Source organism: Mobula birostris, chromosome 18 (genome assembly GCF_030028105.1).
Source record: "Mobula birostris isolate sMobBir1 chromosome 18, sMobBir1.hap1, whole genome shotgun sequence".
NCBI lineage: Eukaryota > Metazoa > Chordata > Chondrichthyes > Myliobatiformes > Myliobatidae > Mobula > Mobula birostris.
The window spans coordinates 59,986,579-60,004,894 of NC_092387.1; the positions used below are offsets into that span (position 1 = coordinate 59,986,579).

General features: G+C 38.0%; 1 protein-coding gene across 6 annotated transcripts in view; it reads right to left on the reverse strand.

The window, feature by feature from the left end:
* scaper (S-phase cyclin A-associated protein in the ER) overlaps positions 1-18,316 on the reverse strand; it is a 351,667-nt gene that overhangs the window by 283,567 nt on the left and 49,784 nt on the right. For all 6 annotated transcript variants that reach the window (XM_072282778.1, XM_072282779.1, XM_072282777.1 and 3 more), the window contains exons 5-8: positions 9,502-9,602; positions 8,317-8,448; positions 6,114-6,265; positions 469-737 (exon numbers count right to left, since the gene is read on the reverse strand). In XM_072282778.1, the coding sequence (XP_072138879.1) occupies positions 469-737; positions 6,114-6,265; positions 8,317-8,448; positions 9,502-9,602 (654 nt within the window). The remainder of the gene's footprint in view (positions 1-468; positions 738-6,113; positions 6,266-8,316; positions 8,449-9,501; positions 9,603-18,316) is intronic.

Below are 18,316 nucleotides of genomic sequence, written 5' to 3' on the forward strand. Positions count from 1 at the left end.
ACAACAGAGGCAATGGATTAAGTACTGGCAAGTATTCTTAGAAGAGCAGCCAAGAAAGAAGTTCTCCTTTCAGGAGCCAAGGCAAGAAAAATTTGAAAAACATATAATAGCAAATGAACTATAGAGAAATAATGTGAGGTTAACTTCTAAAATGGGAAGTCTACTCACACTCCTCAGTGTTATCTACATAGCCACCTCATATCGAAGGCTAATTAACGCTGGCTATATACTATAAAGGACATTTCATCAGAGGATATGTCCTACCCTATCTGCTCCATCATTTTAGATTAGTTTTCATGTCAAAGATAAAGCAGGGATACATGATATTGTTTTAAACCTCATACCTTGATGGAACAGCACAGAATGTTAAAAATTTCTCCTGATATATTTTTATTAATTTTGGAGTGTTCACTGCTAACATACAATACTGCTCAAGAATTTATATTTGTTTACTATCATATACCATACCTTAAAGCTGTCCATAGAAGAATCTTCATTCTGGTTGTTTAACTTTTCTGGTGTAACAGTTACACTATCAGAACTGGGGCTGGTTTGTTCAAATTCTAGGTCTCCATTCTGTGAAACTGAGACTCCATTTTCCTTATCACTGTCATCCTTAAGACTCAGATACATAGTTCCTGAGACCTTAGTACCGGCATTAGCAGCCATTGTGGCAGAACGTGACCGAGTTGTTCTTCCACGCTGCACTGTCTCCCATCCTTCAGTATCTTTACTGTCTATGAGAAAATGAAGAAAGAGAATATGTCTGCAAAAGATTGCTTTAATCTATAGCTCCACGATCATAAAACCAGATAGCATTGGAAGCATGATGAGTATTGAGTTTTCACGCATGAATATTGCAAGGTCCCAAGTCTCACGTGTACAATTAATAGTCTTCATGAATAAATATTTGAGCTTTACGTAGAGTGACATAAAGCTTATATGTTTATTAACAAGAATCACCGATGCATTTCCCCGGCACCCTGCTATTGACTAAACATCTAAGCCACTATGTCTCCTTATCTTTGGGAAGAAGGGTAACAACTTGTAGAAACATTAAGACATTTGGCTTAAATACCTTGACTAAACCAATGTAAGACTCCCTGGAAAATTTTTTCTGACAATTCCATTAGCAGCTACAATACATTTTTAAAAAAATTTTAATTACTATGGCGACTTAATCTTTCATTAAAAAAAAAGTATAATTATTATTGAAGAGGAAAAAAATAGTTAACTATCTACTACTCCAGTGGGTAAAGTTAGAAAACTATGCAGCAGATGATCCCAGGCTTGATCCTCAGCTACACATCAAAACATGAATTGGACTTCCTTTATGTCTGGATGGATGATGGGCATCAGGTTTTGGTAAGGTTATGGGGAGAATGCAGGAGAATGGGGCTGAGGGAGAAAATAAATCAGCTATTTACAGGAAAAAATACAACTGAATTGTATGAAAAACTACATAAACAAAGACTCACAAATATCAAGGTGCAAAAGAAGACAAACTTTGCAAATAATACTGACAACATGAGTTGCAAAGAGTCCTTGAAAGTGAGTCTGTAGATCATATAATCATGGTGAATGAAGTTATCCATGCCGGTTCAGGAACCTGATAGTTGTAGGGTAATAACTGTTCCTGAATCTGGCAGTGTGGGACTGAAGGTTTCTGTACCTCTTACCTAATGGTAGAGGGCTTGGTCCGGATGGTGGGGATCTCTGATGATGGAGGCTGCTTTCTTGAGGCAGTGCTCCTTGTAAATGGGCTCAATGGTGGGGAGGGCTTCACCTGTGATTAACTGGGCTGTATCCACCACTTTCTGTGGTCTTTTATGTTCCTGAGCAACTTGTTAAGATACTCTCCACTGTGCATCTATAGAAGTTCAAAGTTTTTACTGTGATCAAATACCAGATCCTCTGCTATGGTAGGCTTCTTCATATACTTGTAGAGCAGTCATGTGGGAACAAAGCCTAACTGTGGTCATACCTAACAGATGTTTACAAACTGATTAGATTTCACCAAATCCTAAAAACAGATGGAGACAACACAATCTGAAGCACCTTTCTGCAAACTGGTAATTATAGAATCAGTCTTACAGCATGGAAATAGACCCTTCAGCACAACTGGTCCATGCCACCCCACAGAGCTAATCCCATCTGCCTGTGTTTGGCCAATTGCCCTTTAAACCTTTCCTATCTATGTATATATCTATACAGCTTTTAAAAGTTGCTAATGTGCCTGTCTCAATTATTTCTGGCAGTTCATTCCAAATTCAGGGCACCCTTTATGTGAAGAAGCTGTCTCGCTGCCCCTTTTAAACCTCTCACCTCGGATCTTAAACTTATGCCCTCTTGCTTTTAGTATCCCCTCCCTGGCAAAAGACTATATGCTCTCAAATTTTGATATTTACAATATTAATACCAAGATTCTTAAATATTGAATCCTTCAAACTGGAAGATCTGCATCAACATAGAGATAATGAATAGAGGGTGAATCAACCCATGTTATTCTCATATGCTGGAGAGTTATAGAAATTTGCAGTAAAGATACTGAGAAACAAATACAAAAATCAGAAAGGAGAGAAATAGGTGTACATATGGAACAAATATGCTTAATTTTGGCAAGTCAAGGAGGAAGAGGTTTCCTAGACTAAATTTGATCAACTTAAAACCAAGTAACCAGACACAAGAGTAGATGTAAAATTTTTAAGAGTATGGGGAATACAAAATGCTGGCAGAAAAAAAAATGTTTATTAGACACATCTCAATGTTCAACTTGATAGAAAATAAAGCAGTTTAATCTGTGATCAGGAAACAACATCACAGCTTCCTGTGGAACCAGAAGGAAGGCTTTTGTATCAATGCATCAATGCTCATGTCAACATATTCCCAATGAAACTGAGAATGGAAAATCTTTCAACCATACAGAGCCATACATCTTTGAATAATGACAGAACAACAAAAATACTGGAAACACTCAGAAGGTCACACAGCAGAAAAGGAAGAAAGGACTCATGCTTTAAGTCAATGACGTTTCAGAAGAACTGAGCCAAACAAATTTTATATTGCAGAGAAAAGGGAGCAGTACAAAGAGTATATCTGCTGTAAGGTGTACAGGTGCAACTGAACAACAGTGGTGGTGGCAGTTGCAGGAGATGGTGATAGAATGTAAATCACAAATGGAGGTCTAAAGATGACATAAAGAGAACAGACAAACAGTGGAGAGAAAAATAGAAAGAAAAAAAGCAATCCTGGAACTGAGTGATAAAAGCAGTAGAAGCAAAACACCACAAATTCTGGAAATTTGAAATAATAAAAGAGTCAATATGGAGAATGTCAGCATGTCAGGCAGCATGAGTGGAGAGAGAAACATTACGAATATTTCAGGTTGATGGCCTGTCATTAGATCTGGCCAATTCTGATCTAAACTGAGAGGGCTGATAATCTGAAAGATAACCTGCCGGTTATCTGTATTCAATATTAGGTCCTAAGGCAACATGTCGGTTCAGAAGATACTCTCCCCCTCCTGTTAGACTGTTTGAGGTAACTTATTTTTATTCTTTCTTACTTCTCTTCTAATATTTGTATAGCTATGCACTTGTAATGCTACTATGACACTATAATTTCCTTTAGGATCAATAAAGTATCTATCTATCTTATATTGGTCATAACTAGAACTGGACTAAAAACAGGTTAAAGTGGAAACAGGGTAGAGAATTAAAGTGGCGGACAACTGGAAGATAACAGCAATACTTGAAAACTAAATGGAGATGTTCTTCTTTACATGAGTATTAAATAAGTTATACTAAAATGGAAAAGGTACAAATAACTGTTGCTTCAGCTGGAAATAATGAATAGATCCTTGGACAAAGAGGAAGAGGTAGAAAGATTATGATAGATCTGCAGCTGCACAATAAATAGAGGGGGTGATGGCATTGAAGGGACCATTCCGCGTATTCTGAATGGAATAATCCCTTCAAAGAAAGATATGTCTATCAAGGGACCATTACATGGAAGATAATGGAAATCAGAGAGGATGATCCATTGATAGGGGGAGACTGGTGTGTTAGAAAGCAAGGTACAAGGGAAAGGGGGCAAGAGCAGAAATTAAGGAGCAGGTTTGGTTGGATACCTGTTGCTCATGCAGAAATAAAAGACAGACGGGTTAAAGTTCTATCAATACAGACTCCCACAACTATCTTGACTGCACAACCTCTTAACCTGCTTCTATAAAATACTACACTCCATTCTCTCAGCACTTTTGCTTCACTATATTTGCTTTGATGGCAATAGTTTCCACAGCAATGCTTCCACAATGGAACAGAGTTGCCCAGCAAAGAAACAGGCCTTATGTTTCCACCTACCCATGCTGACCAAGATGCCCATCTGCACTTTGCCTATTTTCCTGTATTTGGCCCACATTTGCTTACTCCTTTCCTATCCACAAATCTGTTCAATTGATTCTTAAACACTGTGATTGCACCAGCCTCTACCAGCTACTCTGGCAGATGGTTTCATCTATACACCATCCATCCAGCTTTAGACTCCCATAGCCTTGGAGAAAAAACTGTATACCTTATTATGGCCATTAAAATTTCATTAACTTCTGTAAGGTCACCCCTTAGCCTCCTGCACTCCAGTGAGAACAATCTTAGCTGATCCAATTTCTCCTTGTAAACTACGCTCTCCATTCCAGACCACATCCAATGTTCTGGAACTCACAAAGAGGCATTCTCCAGTCACATTATCAAGGTAAAAGCATATTAGGATATGACTTAATAAAATTTGCATTCCCTGCACAACCTACATTTTCATAAGCCTTAGAAACCAAGCAAAGGAAATCAGAACATAAATAACTTTCCTTGCGTCAATACAATGATTGAATATGTGAATGTAAACAGGAGTCATAGGGTTAAAGTTGATACAACAGAGATTTAAAAGGAGATTCAATCCCAGACAGGCCTTGCATGTGTCGCTTGAGACTGCCAGAGTGCCTGCTTGGCTATGTTTATGTTGTAGCAGACTCAAGATAAAATGAATACTTTGTGTCGCAATTTTTGACTATTTTGTTATTACTGAAATATTTCGTGAAAATGTTGATATTGCACAGTCCTATCACAGTGGCTTGTTCTTCTGCCACATGCAGTACAGCAAGTTGCAGAAAGGGTGGTGGCAATGTTGTGTTAAAATTGAGGAGTTTGTCCCATCAGTAGTGTGACTTTTTATAGCACGGACTCAGGCTGTGGAAACTCAACCTACAGTAAAAATATAGGGAATGTCTAGTTTAAACATTGAGTTTGGAAAGAACACTTTCTACATTATTACCCATTATTAAATGGGTTATTTGGATACCTGGTGATAAAATGAAATATTAAGCTCAAAGACATTCTAGCATCTTTAAAGTCAACAGAATGTTTCTCTGTTGGTAACCTGGAAGGTAGTACCATTGGATTATTACCGTTTTTGAAAAATGCAACAAGTGGTTGTATAGACACTAGGTCTTTTTCATTCAAAAACCTCATACAAACTTTCTCCAAGTTTTTCTGAAAACCCTAAATATCAGAATTAATTGTAAAATTAAAATAAATAAAATTATATATCCTTTCATTTCAATTTACAATATACACTATAAAGGATACAGCTATCAGTGGATAGACATTTTCTAAACAAATAATTTTTTTTGAAGAGACATTAATACCCTGCATTTTATAACACAAAATTTCTTTTATTTATAGTTTTAAGACCAAGCTTAGTTATTGTACTCACTTCATAAACTGCTGTGGACGAAATAAAGAATGTATAATCCTAATCAAGAGAGAATATTTTCTAGCATAAACACACACAAGATCTGAATTAATCTAGGTACACGCCAGATTCTGGATAGCTGGATATACAATTTAGAAAATTAAGTAAATAGCAAGTGTCAGGTTCAAATAACTAAGTTAAATTCCCCTTCAACTAAATGTCAATACAAAGAGAAAAATAAGGGTAGTTTTCGAACTGCACCTTGAGGTGACATAACTTCCCTTCAGTCCAGAAGTAATACATTTCCTTTTTCCATCTTTTTGCAGCACTGAAGTTGTTCTAGGATTTTGTTTTATGATAACATAACTCACCATTTGGATGTAATCTAATCCGCGGTGAGGACTTCTGGATGTGTTTTGAAGCTGCAGAAATAGTTGTACCTGCTCCGTTAGCTTTTACTTTGTCAGCCCAACTGACACCTGTTGGAGCAAGGCGAGCTGCTACCAAGGCTGTGGGTGCTGCCCTAAATAGAAAATATTTAGATTCAGAGGCAAACCATGAAGAGCAACAGTTACTAACACCAAAGTATAAAAAGGATGTTGAGACCAGGCTTCCCAATTTAGTTCTAAGTACTAAATCTCTAATTCACAATGCCTCTCAAACTCTATGTCTACACTCTATGAGAGTGGGGGAGATTCAAACAAGAGGACATGAGTTGAGAGTTAAAGAGCAAAAGTTTAGGGGTAACATGAGGGGGAACTTCTTTACTCAGAGAGTGGTAGCTGTGTGGAATGAGCTTCCAGCAGAAGTGGTTGAGGCAGGTAACGATGTTGTCGTTTAAAGTTAACTTGGACAGCTATATGGACAGGAAAGGAATGGAGAGTTATGGGCTGAGTGCGGGTTGGTGGGACTAGGTGAGAGTAAGAGTTCGGCATGGACTAGAAGGGCCAAGATGGCCTGTTTCTGTGCTGTAATAGTTATATGGTTATATGGTCATATAGATGCTACATCCACTGAGCAGATGAGTAATGTGAAACACGAAGTGTTTATCTTAACATGTCAATGACTTTAGTCCTAACTCTTAGTCCAAATCTGTTATGTATTATAAATGTTAAAATAGCACTTTCAGTCACATACCCAACATAATTTTCAGTCTCTAATTCTGTGTCTCAAATTGTTAATTAATAAGGATCCAGTGAGGCAAAACACAAGCAACAACAACAAATAGTCTTATACAGTATATATATTAGCTGTTCTGTGATCCTGGATAAGGAGTCCAACTGTTTGAATTCCTTGTAAATCAGCATGTCAATATCAACCAACATTTACAGTCCACTTTGATAATCAATAGACATTTCCTGAGGTAATCCATAACAAAATAACCAATGCATTGAACCAACTCTTCAGCAGTCTTCAACCACAATAAGTCATGAACTTTCTTAAGTGGCAATGTGTTTAATAAATTAAAAGGAGTCCCATGTAAGTAACATTACAGGAGGTTCAAACTACATGTATTAATCTCACGTTGGATTAATTTAATAAGATGGCATTTATGACAGAACAAAGAATAACACTGTTAGAAAATTAAGTATTGAATAAGGTAGCGCACCTACTGCATATAAATAAATATTTTCAATTCTACAAAGATTAGGTGCTGTGTAATCCTGTGGAGAGATTTAGCATCCTTTGACGCCAACATTTTATTTTAAAATATGTTCTTCAAATAAAATGGAGATCAGAATGTTCAATTTAACACAACTGCCTACACTGCTTTATCACCACTATTAATCACTGCTAAAGAGATTCGTTGTCACAACAAAATAATAGGCATCACTTTCTCTATATTTTTCCTTCCTATTTTTGTCTAGAGATCAATAATGGGTTCCTTTATTTGTTGAGTAATTTAAACATGTTAAATTATATGAAAAGGACTTGAGAAGGAGCAAGATTTCATACCATCATTTGAGACACCTTGGTGGCACTAAGTCTGTTCCAAATTCATTTCAACATTAAGGAATGATCACTTGTCATGAACATCATCAGAGACACAAAAAAAATCAATAGAGCACCATTACTATACAACAGTATCAGTTTATCCCAATGTCAGGAGACTGGAATTTCAGGCTTCACTCCAAGTCCTAAACCCATCATCTAAATTGCTCTCCTATGCTCAAAACAACACAAATCTATATTTTTAAAGATAAACAACAAAAAAAAAGACAGCGCTATTGGAAAAGGAGGAAGTTCTCCTGGTGCTTTGATGGCAATATTTTTTTCAGCTCATAATCCCATCCCATAAACAGGTTAGTTGATCATTTATCAACATTTGTTTGAGAAATTATATTATGCGCAAGTTGGCTGCTTATAATAACAAAATGTTATGTAGCTGTAGATAAGTAGTTTACCTGTAACATGTACAGAACTGCACATGCTATACAAACCAAATTCTTTGAATAATCCAGAAAACTGGCCTCAAATCATTGGACCCAGAAGTACAACTGGTTTGTATTCCATAGGAAGGGTATATAAACATTTTCAACTATCAGCTTGAGAAAAGGTAGAAGCATTGCTTACATAGTATTGGGAGCGCCAAAATTTAAGCTCCTTCGAGCATTTGATGTAGTGCAAATTCTGTCTGCAGGTGGGCTTGGCATAACATGCCTTCCTGGTGACATTTTCCTCACTTCCCAGGCAAGAGATGTGGGTCTGAAACAGGTGAAACAAAAACCAGAATTTGAAGTTATGAGGTGCATGTATGGTTCCATGTGCCGTAAGAAAATGGAGGCACCAGAGAAAGAAAAATAAAATTTCACAAAGATGATACCAAAACTTAGAAAATGTTATCTAGTTTCTTTTCAAAAAATTGTAAAGACTATACATCTAATTTCATCTGATAACATGCAAAAATAATGCATCTACAGAACAGATACCACCAATAAAGCTGGCCCACTGAAAATATTACTGTCATGTACAAGAATAACAAATATTTCTCACAATAGCTGTTCAAAGTTCAGATAATGCTGTGACTGAGGAAGTGTGCATTCATTTTAATTTTTATAATCTCTGTTTTGTTCTTTTAACTTTATAAATGATACAAGAAAGTAAATTTTCCCTGGTGCTTTCTAAATTCTGTTTTACTTCAACTAACACAATTGGAAACTAACACATATTAACATTTTTGACATAACTACTAATCTGGATCTGAAAATTTGAACAAAATCATGTCATATCCCAAAGCAGCATAATTGGTCTAACTTTTGGATGTAGCTCAACCATGATGCAGTGTACAAGGAAAAATATTAAACTGAAGGTGGCCCTAGAAAAATTGCAACTACATTCTTTCAACAATAACCTACAATGGTAGTACCTAGTTGAGCATTTGGCAGTAACTGCAGTACCACTGTCCAATAGATGGGTACTGGAATGGTTATTGATAAATGGAATTGAATGGTTTCCTTCTGAATTGGTGAGCAAGGAGTAAGCATACAAAACATTCTGCACTAATACATTTATACCATTAACCCAAACTATGATGGGTACTGAAATACATTTCATTCTGCTCATCTTTAATTATTTTTTTAAAATGATTTGTAAAGATGTGATGTAGGGTCGTCATGGAATTCCTTTCCAAGGCCTCCCTCTCAAGTGTATTGGACTGGCTATTCTTCTAAAAGTAATAGTTAAGACCAAATGCCAATTTAACAGAATACAGCTTTCATTCCTTAATACAGATCATTCAGGTCAAATGTGGAGTTCTACCTGTTCTGTGCATCTGTCTTCTCCAACTTTTCCTGGAGCTGAAGCCAATCTATCAAGGCCTTGAAATCACGCACATAATTATCCAGCATCATTAGGACTTCCTGAAAAAGAAACTCATTACAGTTTCATTGCCAGCAACATTTCCTGCATGACCCTCCATTTCACAAAATATAAACAGTGTGAGCATATCTTAAGGGAGCAGATCCTCCTACCCCAACATAAGAAAATTGCTGTTTTACCAGTGAGAACCAAACACCAACGTGTTCAGTTCAGTATTTCAATTAAAATTACAAAATTCAAAATCGAGATTCATGTTTATTTATCACGTGTACATCAAAACTCAGACTTGGGCTCGCAGACATCAGGCTTGCAGATCCAGGGCTCTAGCCAAAAGGGCTCAACTTCCGGACTTCTAATTCAACACTTAGGCTCGATCCTTGGCTATTAATCCTAAGGACCCGCCATGCACCAAACACGAGGCCTCGAATCACAAATCCGTTGATGGGGGAGGGTCATTGGACCTTGTTCCTCCCGCCCACACAGAATTCCAAGTTCAGAACCCACTAATAACTTGATGACCCTGTTGGAGCCACTAGCCCTCGTCAAAATTGGTTTGCAGGCCTGACATTTGGCCGGACATTCCGGCCTGGTCCATGGATATCTTTTGTCTGTGTCACTGGCCTCTGAATATGGAGTGGATACTCTGGCCTGATCTCTAATTCCCCCACATTCCTGATTCAAAATCCTAACAAGACACCTAACTTCCCTCTCTGTCCCTGAAACCATCTTTATAAAGCTGAAAAAAAAGAATTAAATCTGAGCTGCAACTCAACAGAAGTTGCAACTCAGTACCATCATTATTAAATCATTAAAATATATATAAAGTGTTGCACTCTAAAACCCACAAAATATAACTTTGATTTTGAATTCAGGCAATTTTTTGTATATTATGTATACAATGAATATTTAGAATGAAAATTGAAAATTCACATACTTCTGATTTTATTTATTGAGGGGTATAATGAAATACAGTACAAAGAAAATCACGTTTCTTAAACTTTTTCTTGTCTGTCTTTATTCTACCGAGTGCGACACTCAGGCTTTGTCCAAGGGAGCATTTCAAGTCAAGTCAAGTCACTTTTTATTGTCATTTCAAGCATAACTGCTGGTACAGTACACAGTAAAAACAAGATGACGTTTTTCAGGACCATGGTGCTACATGAACAATACAAAAACTACACTGAACTATGTAAAACAACACAAAACTACACTAGGCTACAGACCTACCCAGAACTGCATAAAGTGCACAAAACAGTGCAGGCATTACAATAAATAATAAACAAGACAATATGCATAGTAGAGGGCAGTAAGTTGGTGTCAGTCCAGGCTCTGGGTATTGAGGAGCCTGATGGCTTAAGGGAAGAAACTGTTACATAGTCTGGCCATGAGAGCCCGAATACTTCAGTGCCTTTTGCCAGATGGCAGGAGGGAGAAGAGTTTGTATAAGGGCTGCATGGAGTCCTTCATAATGCTGTTTGCTTTATGGATGCAGCATGTGGTGTAAATGTCTGTAATGGCGGGAAGAGAAACCCCGATGATCTTCGGTCTTGCAATCCGTGATGGTGCAATTTCCGAACCAGGCAGTGATGCAGCTGCTCAAGATGCTCTCAATACAACCTCTGTAAAATGTGGTGAAGGTGGGGGGGTGGGAGGTGGACTTTTCTCAGCCTTCGCAGTAAGTAGAGACACTGCTGGGCTTTCTTTGCTATGGTGCTGGTGTTGAGGGACCAGGTGAGATTCTCCACCAGGTGAACACCAAGAAATTTGGTGCTCTTAATGATCTCTACAGAGGAGTCGTCGATGTTCAGCGAGGAGTGGTCGTTCCGTGTCCTCCTGAAGTCAACAACCATCTCTTTTGTTTTGTTCACATTCAGAGACAGGTTGTTGGCTCTGCACCAGTCCGTTAGCTGCTGCACCTCCCCCCTGTATGCTGACTCATCGTTTTTGCTGATGAGACCCACCATGGTCCTGTCATTGGCGAACTTGATGATGTGGTTCGAGCTGTGTGTTGCAGCACAGTTGTAGGTCAGCAGACTGAACAGCAGTGGACTGAGCACACAGCCCTGGGGGGCCCCCCTGCTTAGTGTGATGGTGTTGGAGATGCTGCTTCCAATCCGTTTCAGATACTGCGCACCCATACAACTAATAAGGAACAGTGATAATCAGAATCAATGCCAACAATCATTGGTTTGTAGTTTGAGGATGCAAATCCTGAGTATTTTAAATCTACATATCTAGATTTGGAGAAATTTGAGTGTAGTCATAAAAACTATTTGGTTTAACTTCTCCAAACATAAGAAAAATAGGAGCCTGTCAAGCCTGCTCCGCCATTCAATAAGATCATGGCTGATCTGGCCATTGACTTATCTCCACCTACCTGCCTTTTCCCCATAACCCTTAATTCCCCTACTATGCAAAAATTTATTCAACCTTGCTGGTCCAAACATGCTTACAGTAGATCAGCTTTTCTCAATCTTTTTGCCCTAGAGGAACCCTTGAAATAATTTACCAGTCTCAGGGAACCCCTGCATAAAAATTATTATATCTACAGCTCATGGTATGTTAGCATGATCAGTAAGTTGTAGATATAATAATCCAAAAATAATTGTCTATAAAAGTAGAGAATAAGTTTTTAGCCAAACTTTCTTGAAATAAAATAGTTAGTTAAGCTTAGCTTACCTTTCTTTCTTTACCTTTCATAAATTTTAAAAACTCAAGGCAAACATAATAAATTTCTGTTAAATAACTGGCTTAATCCAAAATGGGATTTATTTTTTCTAAAGATAGGCTTGGTAGATTTAATTTAAATAATGGTTGTAAATTGACTTTAATTATTGCTATTTACAACATGAAAATTTATTGACGATGTTGAATAGTTAAGTTACTAAAAACCACAAGCCAAAGAACAAAAATAAAAATATTGCTTAAGACACAATTTTACAGAAGACTTTGAAAAAACTTTTTCTTACTTAGTGACATGATCAGGCTCAAATATAGGCCTAGTATGTGAAACCTGTGCTTGTTTTTTGCTGCATAAATACTCATTTCTACAGTGTAGACCATGCAATCTAAAACAACATTAGTCACTGTGACCAATGGTGGAACCTATCCAATTTTGATCATTCTGCTCATCCATGACAGATATCCATAACCATAAAACCTCCAGATTATATCTATATTTCCATGAACTTTCATTCAGCAACTGTACTTTATTTTAAATATACTTTAAAGTGAAACCAAATTTGATTATTCAAATTTTGTCCCTTTACATTACAAGCAACCCAAACACCGTGTGCCAGGGACAGTACTTTGAGGCTTTTTAACAGAATGATGAAGAGATGCTTGCTATAATTCGTCTGGAGGTGACAACAACATAATTAAGGACACATAAGAAGCGAGTTGGCAACATTTGAAGGAAAATGTTTTTAGTGCAACTTTCCCATTTGATCTCTGGTGCTATAATAGTATTCCACTAACCACATCAGATCTTTATTTTTTGTAGAGCCTACATTCTGACCACTACTGTATGTTTACTTTTGATTGCAATCTGTTTTCTTATAATTACAATCAGTGATTGATGCCCCCACTGGTAGCCATCTGGATTTCTTCCGCAGGATTTGTTTAAAACCAGCACAACTACGAAAACAAATTTGGATCTGTTGATAAACATGACAACTGTCAGCTTAAAGTCAGGTTCAACAGGTTGAATGACAGCCAATAATACTCTCAAAATAGTGCACTGGTGTTATTCCTTTTGCACAACAAAGCAAATTCTGAAAAGACAGCAGCTGAAGAATTCAAATCCTACTTCTAACTCAAGGAAATGCAGTCTGAATTTTCACTTTTCTGCTGTTTCGCCATACGTTTTTACGATTTTTTGTTGATGCCTTGCTGAACTGATGCATCAAACTTCTGAACCAGTATGGATAACTTCACTAACCTCATCGCTGAACTTACTCCACAACTCAAGTTCTCGGTATTATCTATCTACTTATTTAGAATTGCATAGTTTGCCTTCTTTTTCACATTGGTTTTTTGTTAGTCTTTGTGCGTAGTTTTTCATTGATTCTATTGTATTTCTTTGTTCTACTACTATGAATGCCTGCAAGAAAATGAATTTCAAGGTAGTATATATGGCATTCATGTATTTTGATAATAAACTTACTTTGAACTTTGAATTATTTGCAAAGGATTCAATAGTCATCTGGACATCATGATAATTATCGCTATTCACAAATCATCTCAAAATCCAATGACTTTGGTGCCGTCTAAATGGAAGCAATGACAATTTGTTCTGGTCATAATGTTGGCTATCCATACTTGCTCAATGTTTCTGAAGAGATACTGTAATTCAGTTACATCTTTCAACTCCTATCATATTAGTTTAATATCTGGTACCTGTGCACAACTAACTTGGGTCCTTGACTTTTGTCAATAAACTGCCAAAATCAATAAGGAACACTGCAATAGTAAAGTCAGCAGCCACTAGCATTTCCTGTCTTAAAGACAATGCAGCAACATCAAATGAAATATTACAAGATTATCACTTCTGTAGTTAGCCACCTTTGGCACACCACTTTACCTACGCTGTTGCCACTTGTGCATGCATTTGAGCATTTTACTTGTGCAATTTATGGGCAATATGCAATGCTGAGGAAAAGTCAATACCCAAAATGTTTACAACAGGAATTCTGCAGATGCTGGAAATTCAAGCAACACACATAAAAGTTGCTGGTGAACGCAGCAGGCCAGGCAGCATCTCTAGGAAGAGGTGCAGTCGACGTTTCAGGCCGAGAACCTTCGTCAGCCATCTTTTCAGACTCTGACAAATATTATGCTCAATGCTTGCCATCATTTTCTGCTTTTTAATTCAGTTGTACAGGAATGTCTGTTGCCAAGATGACAATATAAAAATTCCCAAAACACAAGAGATTCTGCAGATCTTGAGCAGCACACACAAAATGCTGGAAGGGCTCAGCAATTCAGGCAGCATCCATGGAGGAGAGTAACCAGACGTTTTGGACCAAGACTCTTCATTAGGACCAGAAAAGAAGGGAGCAAAATCCAGAATAAGAAAGTGGGGAGGAGGGCGGGGAGGAAAGGAGTACTAGCTGGCAGGCAATAGATGAAACCAGGTGAGAGGGAAAGTGGGTGGGTGGAGAAGGGGTAATAAAATAAGAAGCTTTGAGGGGATAGGTGGAAGAGGTAAAGGGCTGAAAAAGGAATTTGATCATGGGAGAAAGGAAAGGAGGAAGGGACCACAGGGAGGTGATGGGTAGATGAGGATAAGAGGAAGGGTGAGAGGGCAAGCAGAATAGGGGAATAGAAAATGAGGAGGTGGTAGGGGGCGAAATTATGGGGAAGTTGAAGAAAACAATGTTCATGCTATCAGGTTGGAGGCTACCCATACAGAATACGAGGTGTTGCTCCTCCAACCAAAGTTTGGTCTCATCATGGTGGCCATGGTGAGAGAAAGAGTCAAAAAATCACAGATGGCTGACCTGCAGAAATAAAAGCAGCAGAGAAGGTTGTGGACAGACACATCAGAATAGTAGCAGAGGAGGTCATGGACTGATATGTTAGAATGAGAATGATAGGTCAAACTGAAATGGGTGGCTACTGGGAGATCTTGCCCTTTGCAGTGGGCAGAGCGAAACTGTTGACAAAGCGGCCCTCACAATTCAGATCTCACTGATGTAGAAGAGCCCACACCGGGAGAACTGGATACAATAGATGATCCCAACAGACTTGCAGGTGAAGTATTCCCTCACCTAGAAGGATTATTTGGGACCAAGAATGATGATCAATGATGATGTGTAGGGGCAGATGCAGCAATGTCACACTTATAAGAATAGGTGCCAGGAGCACAATTATTGGGGAGGGACAAGTAGAAAAAAGAGTTACATAGAGGGTGATCTCTGCAGAAAGCAGAGGGGAGGGGGGTGGCAGGGTGAAGGGAAAGTAGTGGTGGGATCCCTTTGGAGATGGCAGAAGTCACAGAATGAAATGCTGGATATAGAGAATATAAAGAAGCAACAATATAACTTCAATAGCTGTGTTAAACGGAATATAAAACACTTCCACTGATCAATAAAGCAACAGAAAATTTACCAATGAACTCACGCTATAAAAACAGGTAATAAATCTAGATGATCTTATTTGAAAATAAAATTATAAACAGCAAGCATACTCCCAAGTTATTGCTTTTATCAATATGATACATACTTTCAATTAATAACTATACCTTGGAGAAGATGTACATTAAATATAATGGGTTATATTGTTCTTTATATTGGAGAATTGAACCTAACCCATTATAGTCAATGCTGAAGAGAAACTACTCTATTAACATTATGGTTCCAATTGGATAATACATTGCAACACAAAAACTGACTGCATATATCTTCTGTTGAAGAAACTGAAACAGAAATTGCTGGAAACACTCAGCAGGTCAGGTAGAATCTGTGGAAAGAGAAAAGGGTTAAAGACTCAGGTCTGAGACCATTTGTCAGAACTGGGAAAGAGTACAACAAATTAGTTTTTCCAGCAGCAGAGAAGTCGGAGGAGTGATGGGGTAGTACAAAGTGGGTAGTGTGAGGTCACAATATATTAATATGCCAGTATGAAGCACATTATACTTCCTTGTTTGTGTCATATATGTTGCTAATAGAAAGGCTATGTCCAGGCCAGCAGGGCAGGCTATACTAGTGGTGAGAAAAAAAGTCAAAAAAAGCACAGATGGATGACTTATAGAAGTAGCTAGCTCTGATAGAAACATTAAAAAAGGCCTACGTAAAGTTGTAGAACTCTGTATTCAGTTATGAAGGCTGCAAAGTGCCCTGGTAGAAAATGAGCTATTGTTCTATGATAGTCACTAGTTTCATCAGTGTCAAACAATTCAGAATTGAGAAGAAATACAGCATAGAGAGAATGCCTTCAGTGCACCAAATCAGTGTTGACCATCAACCATTATTTACACCTATATAAATCCCAATTCTTTTAATTCTCCCCACATTCTCAACAACTTTGCCCAGATTCTACCACTCAGGTACATGCTAGGAACATTTTACAATGGTGAACCTGCAACACGTTGAGATGTGGGAGAAAACTAAGTAACCAGGGGAAACGTACATGGTCTTAGATAATGTGCAAACTCACACAGACAGCACCCAGGTCTCCAGCAGTGAGGCAGTGGCTCTACTGGCTATGTCACTGTACGACAGTAAGCTGAAAGTAGCAATTCCTTCTACATACAACTTTCACAGGTATCTCTAAGAACATTATAGCGAACGATTTAATTTTGTTTCATTGGGAAACACAATACAGTGAGGTGCCACAACTAGCAATGTGATGAAATAGTTCCTTGGATGTGATGATTGAAGGATAAATGTTTTCCAGGACACTAAAAGAAGTTATTTCACTTACTCAAATGAAACTGTCACAATTTTTTTTAACCTCATAAGCAGATTTCACTTCAATTTAATATCTGAAAAAGAAGCATTCTTTAAAACAGCAACATTTGCTCAGCAATGCATAAGTTAATATTGTGCTGATGTCCTGGAATATGGCTTTAGCCCACAACGTTCTGGATTTAGACTACAATCACTGAGCCAGGCTGAGATTTTACATCATAATGCAACGTAAACCATACACAACTTTATATTTTATATACTTCAGGCCAATTAATTACTGTTCCAAGTACATCATATTTTTTCCAAATTAGAGCCCCAAGTTTAAATGGTCTGAGGGACAGTGTTTATAAGCTTAACCACATCTTCCAGCACATCTATTCTGTTCTCAAAAAGAGCCAAGACAAAGACATATTTAAGTATGAAGTCAGGGTCAAAATATGCACATACATGGCCTCTCCCACACCCAAAGAATACTCAAGTAAAAATCCATTATCCACCCTTATTCTGAAGCATTCTTTAAAATGCAGAGGAAATGCACACTGATCAACTGCTAGCTTACAGCCACGTAGAATTCTGTTCAGTGTTATCTCTCTAATCAGCTCCAAGCACCTGTAACCTAAAGCTCATTTGGTGAACAAGGGAATACAAACAAGACAAGCAGCTGGAGTGGCCCCCGTACTCGTTGGTGCGCATCTTTCTCCTTACAGCGATGAAGGCCATTTTGTCAAGGAGGACAGCAGAGAACAAAAGTGGCTCTGAAAACACCGATATAGACAGGCAGATAACGAAGTATAGACGTACAGCTAAAATTACCAATTAGTTTACCAATTGGCTGCAACGGATTCGATTGGTTTGTAATTAATTCTAGTTACTGGCGCATACAGCAGGACGGTTGGCGCCAACCCTTTGTCCTGCTGACATACAATACCAATGCATAGGACCCAAGGGTCCTGGACATCAATACCTCTCTCTGCCTCACCTACAGCAGCCAGTGCTGAAGATATACCCTGTGGTGCTGAAACAGTGGAAAGTTCTGCTGCAGGAGAAGACGCTGACAAGAAAGAAGTCTTTATGAGATCAGCAGTGTAAGAGCAAGCTTCTTGCTGAAATAAACTCCACTGTGAGACAGGTCTTCTAGTGTATGAAGGGGATTTATTTTCTGAAGGTCAAGCTTGCCACACAAACAATACTGAAGTACAACTTTCAAATTATCATACACTAAGACATTCCTTTACCTAGAAAATTGAGCTCTGCTCTCTTTTAATTTCTTTCCATGGAAATGTACTGTGACTGAGAGAAACAACAGCCTCATTCATAACATATTGTACAGCACAAGTAACACA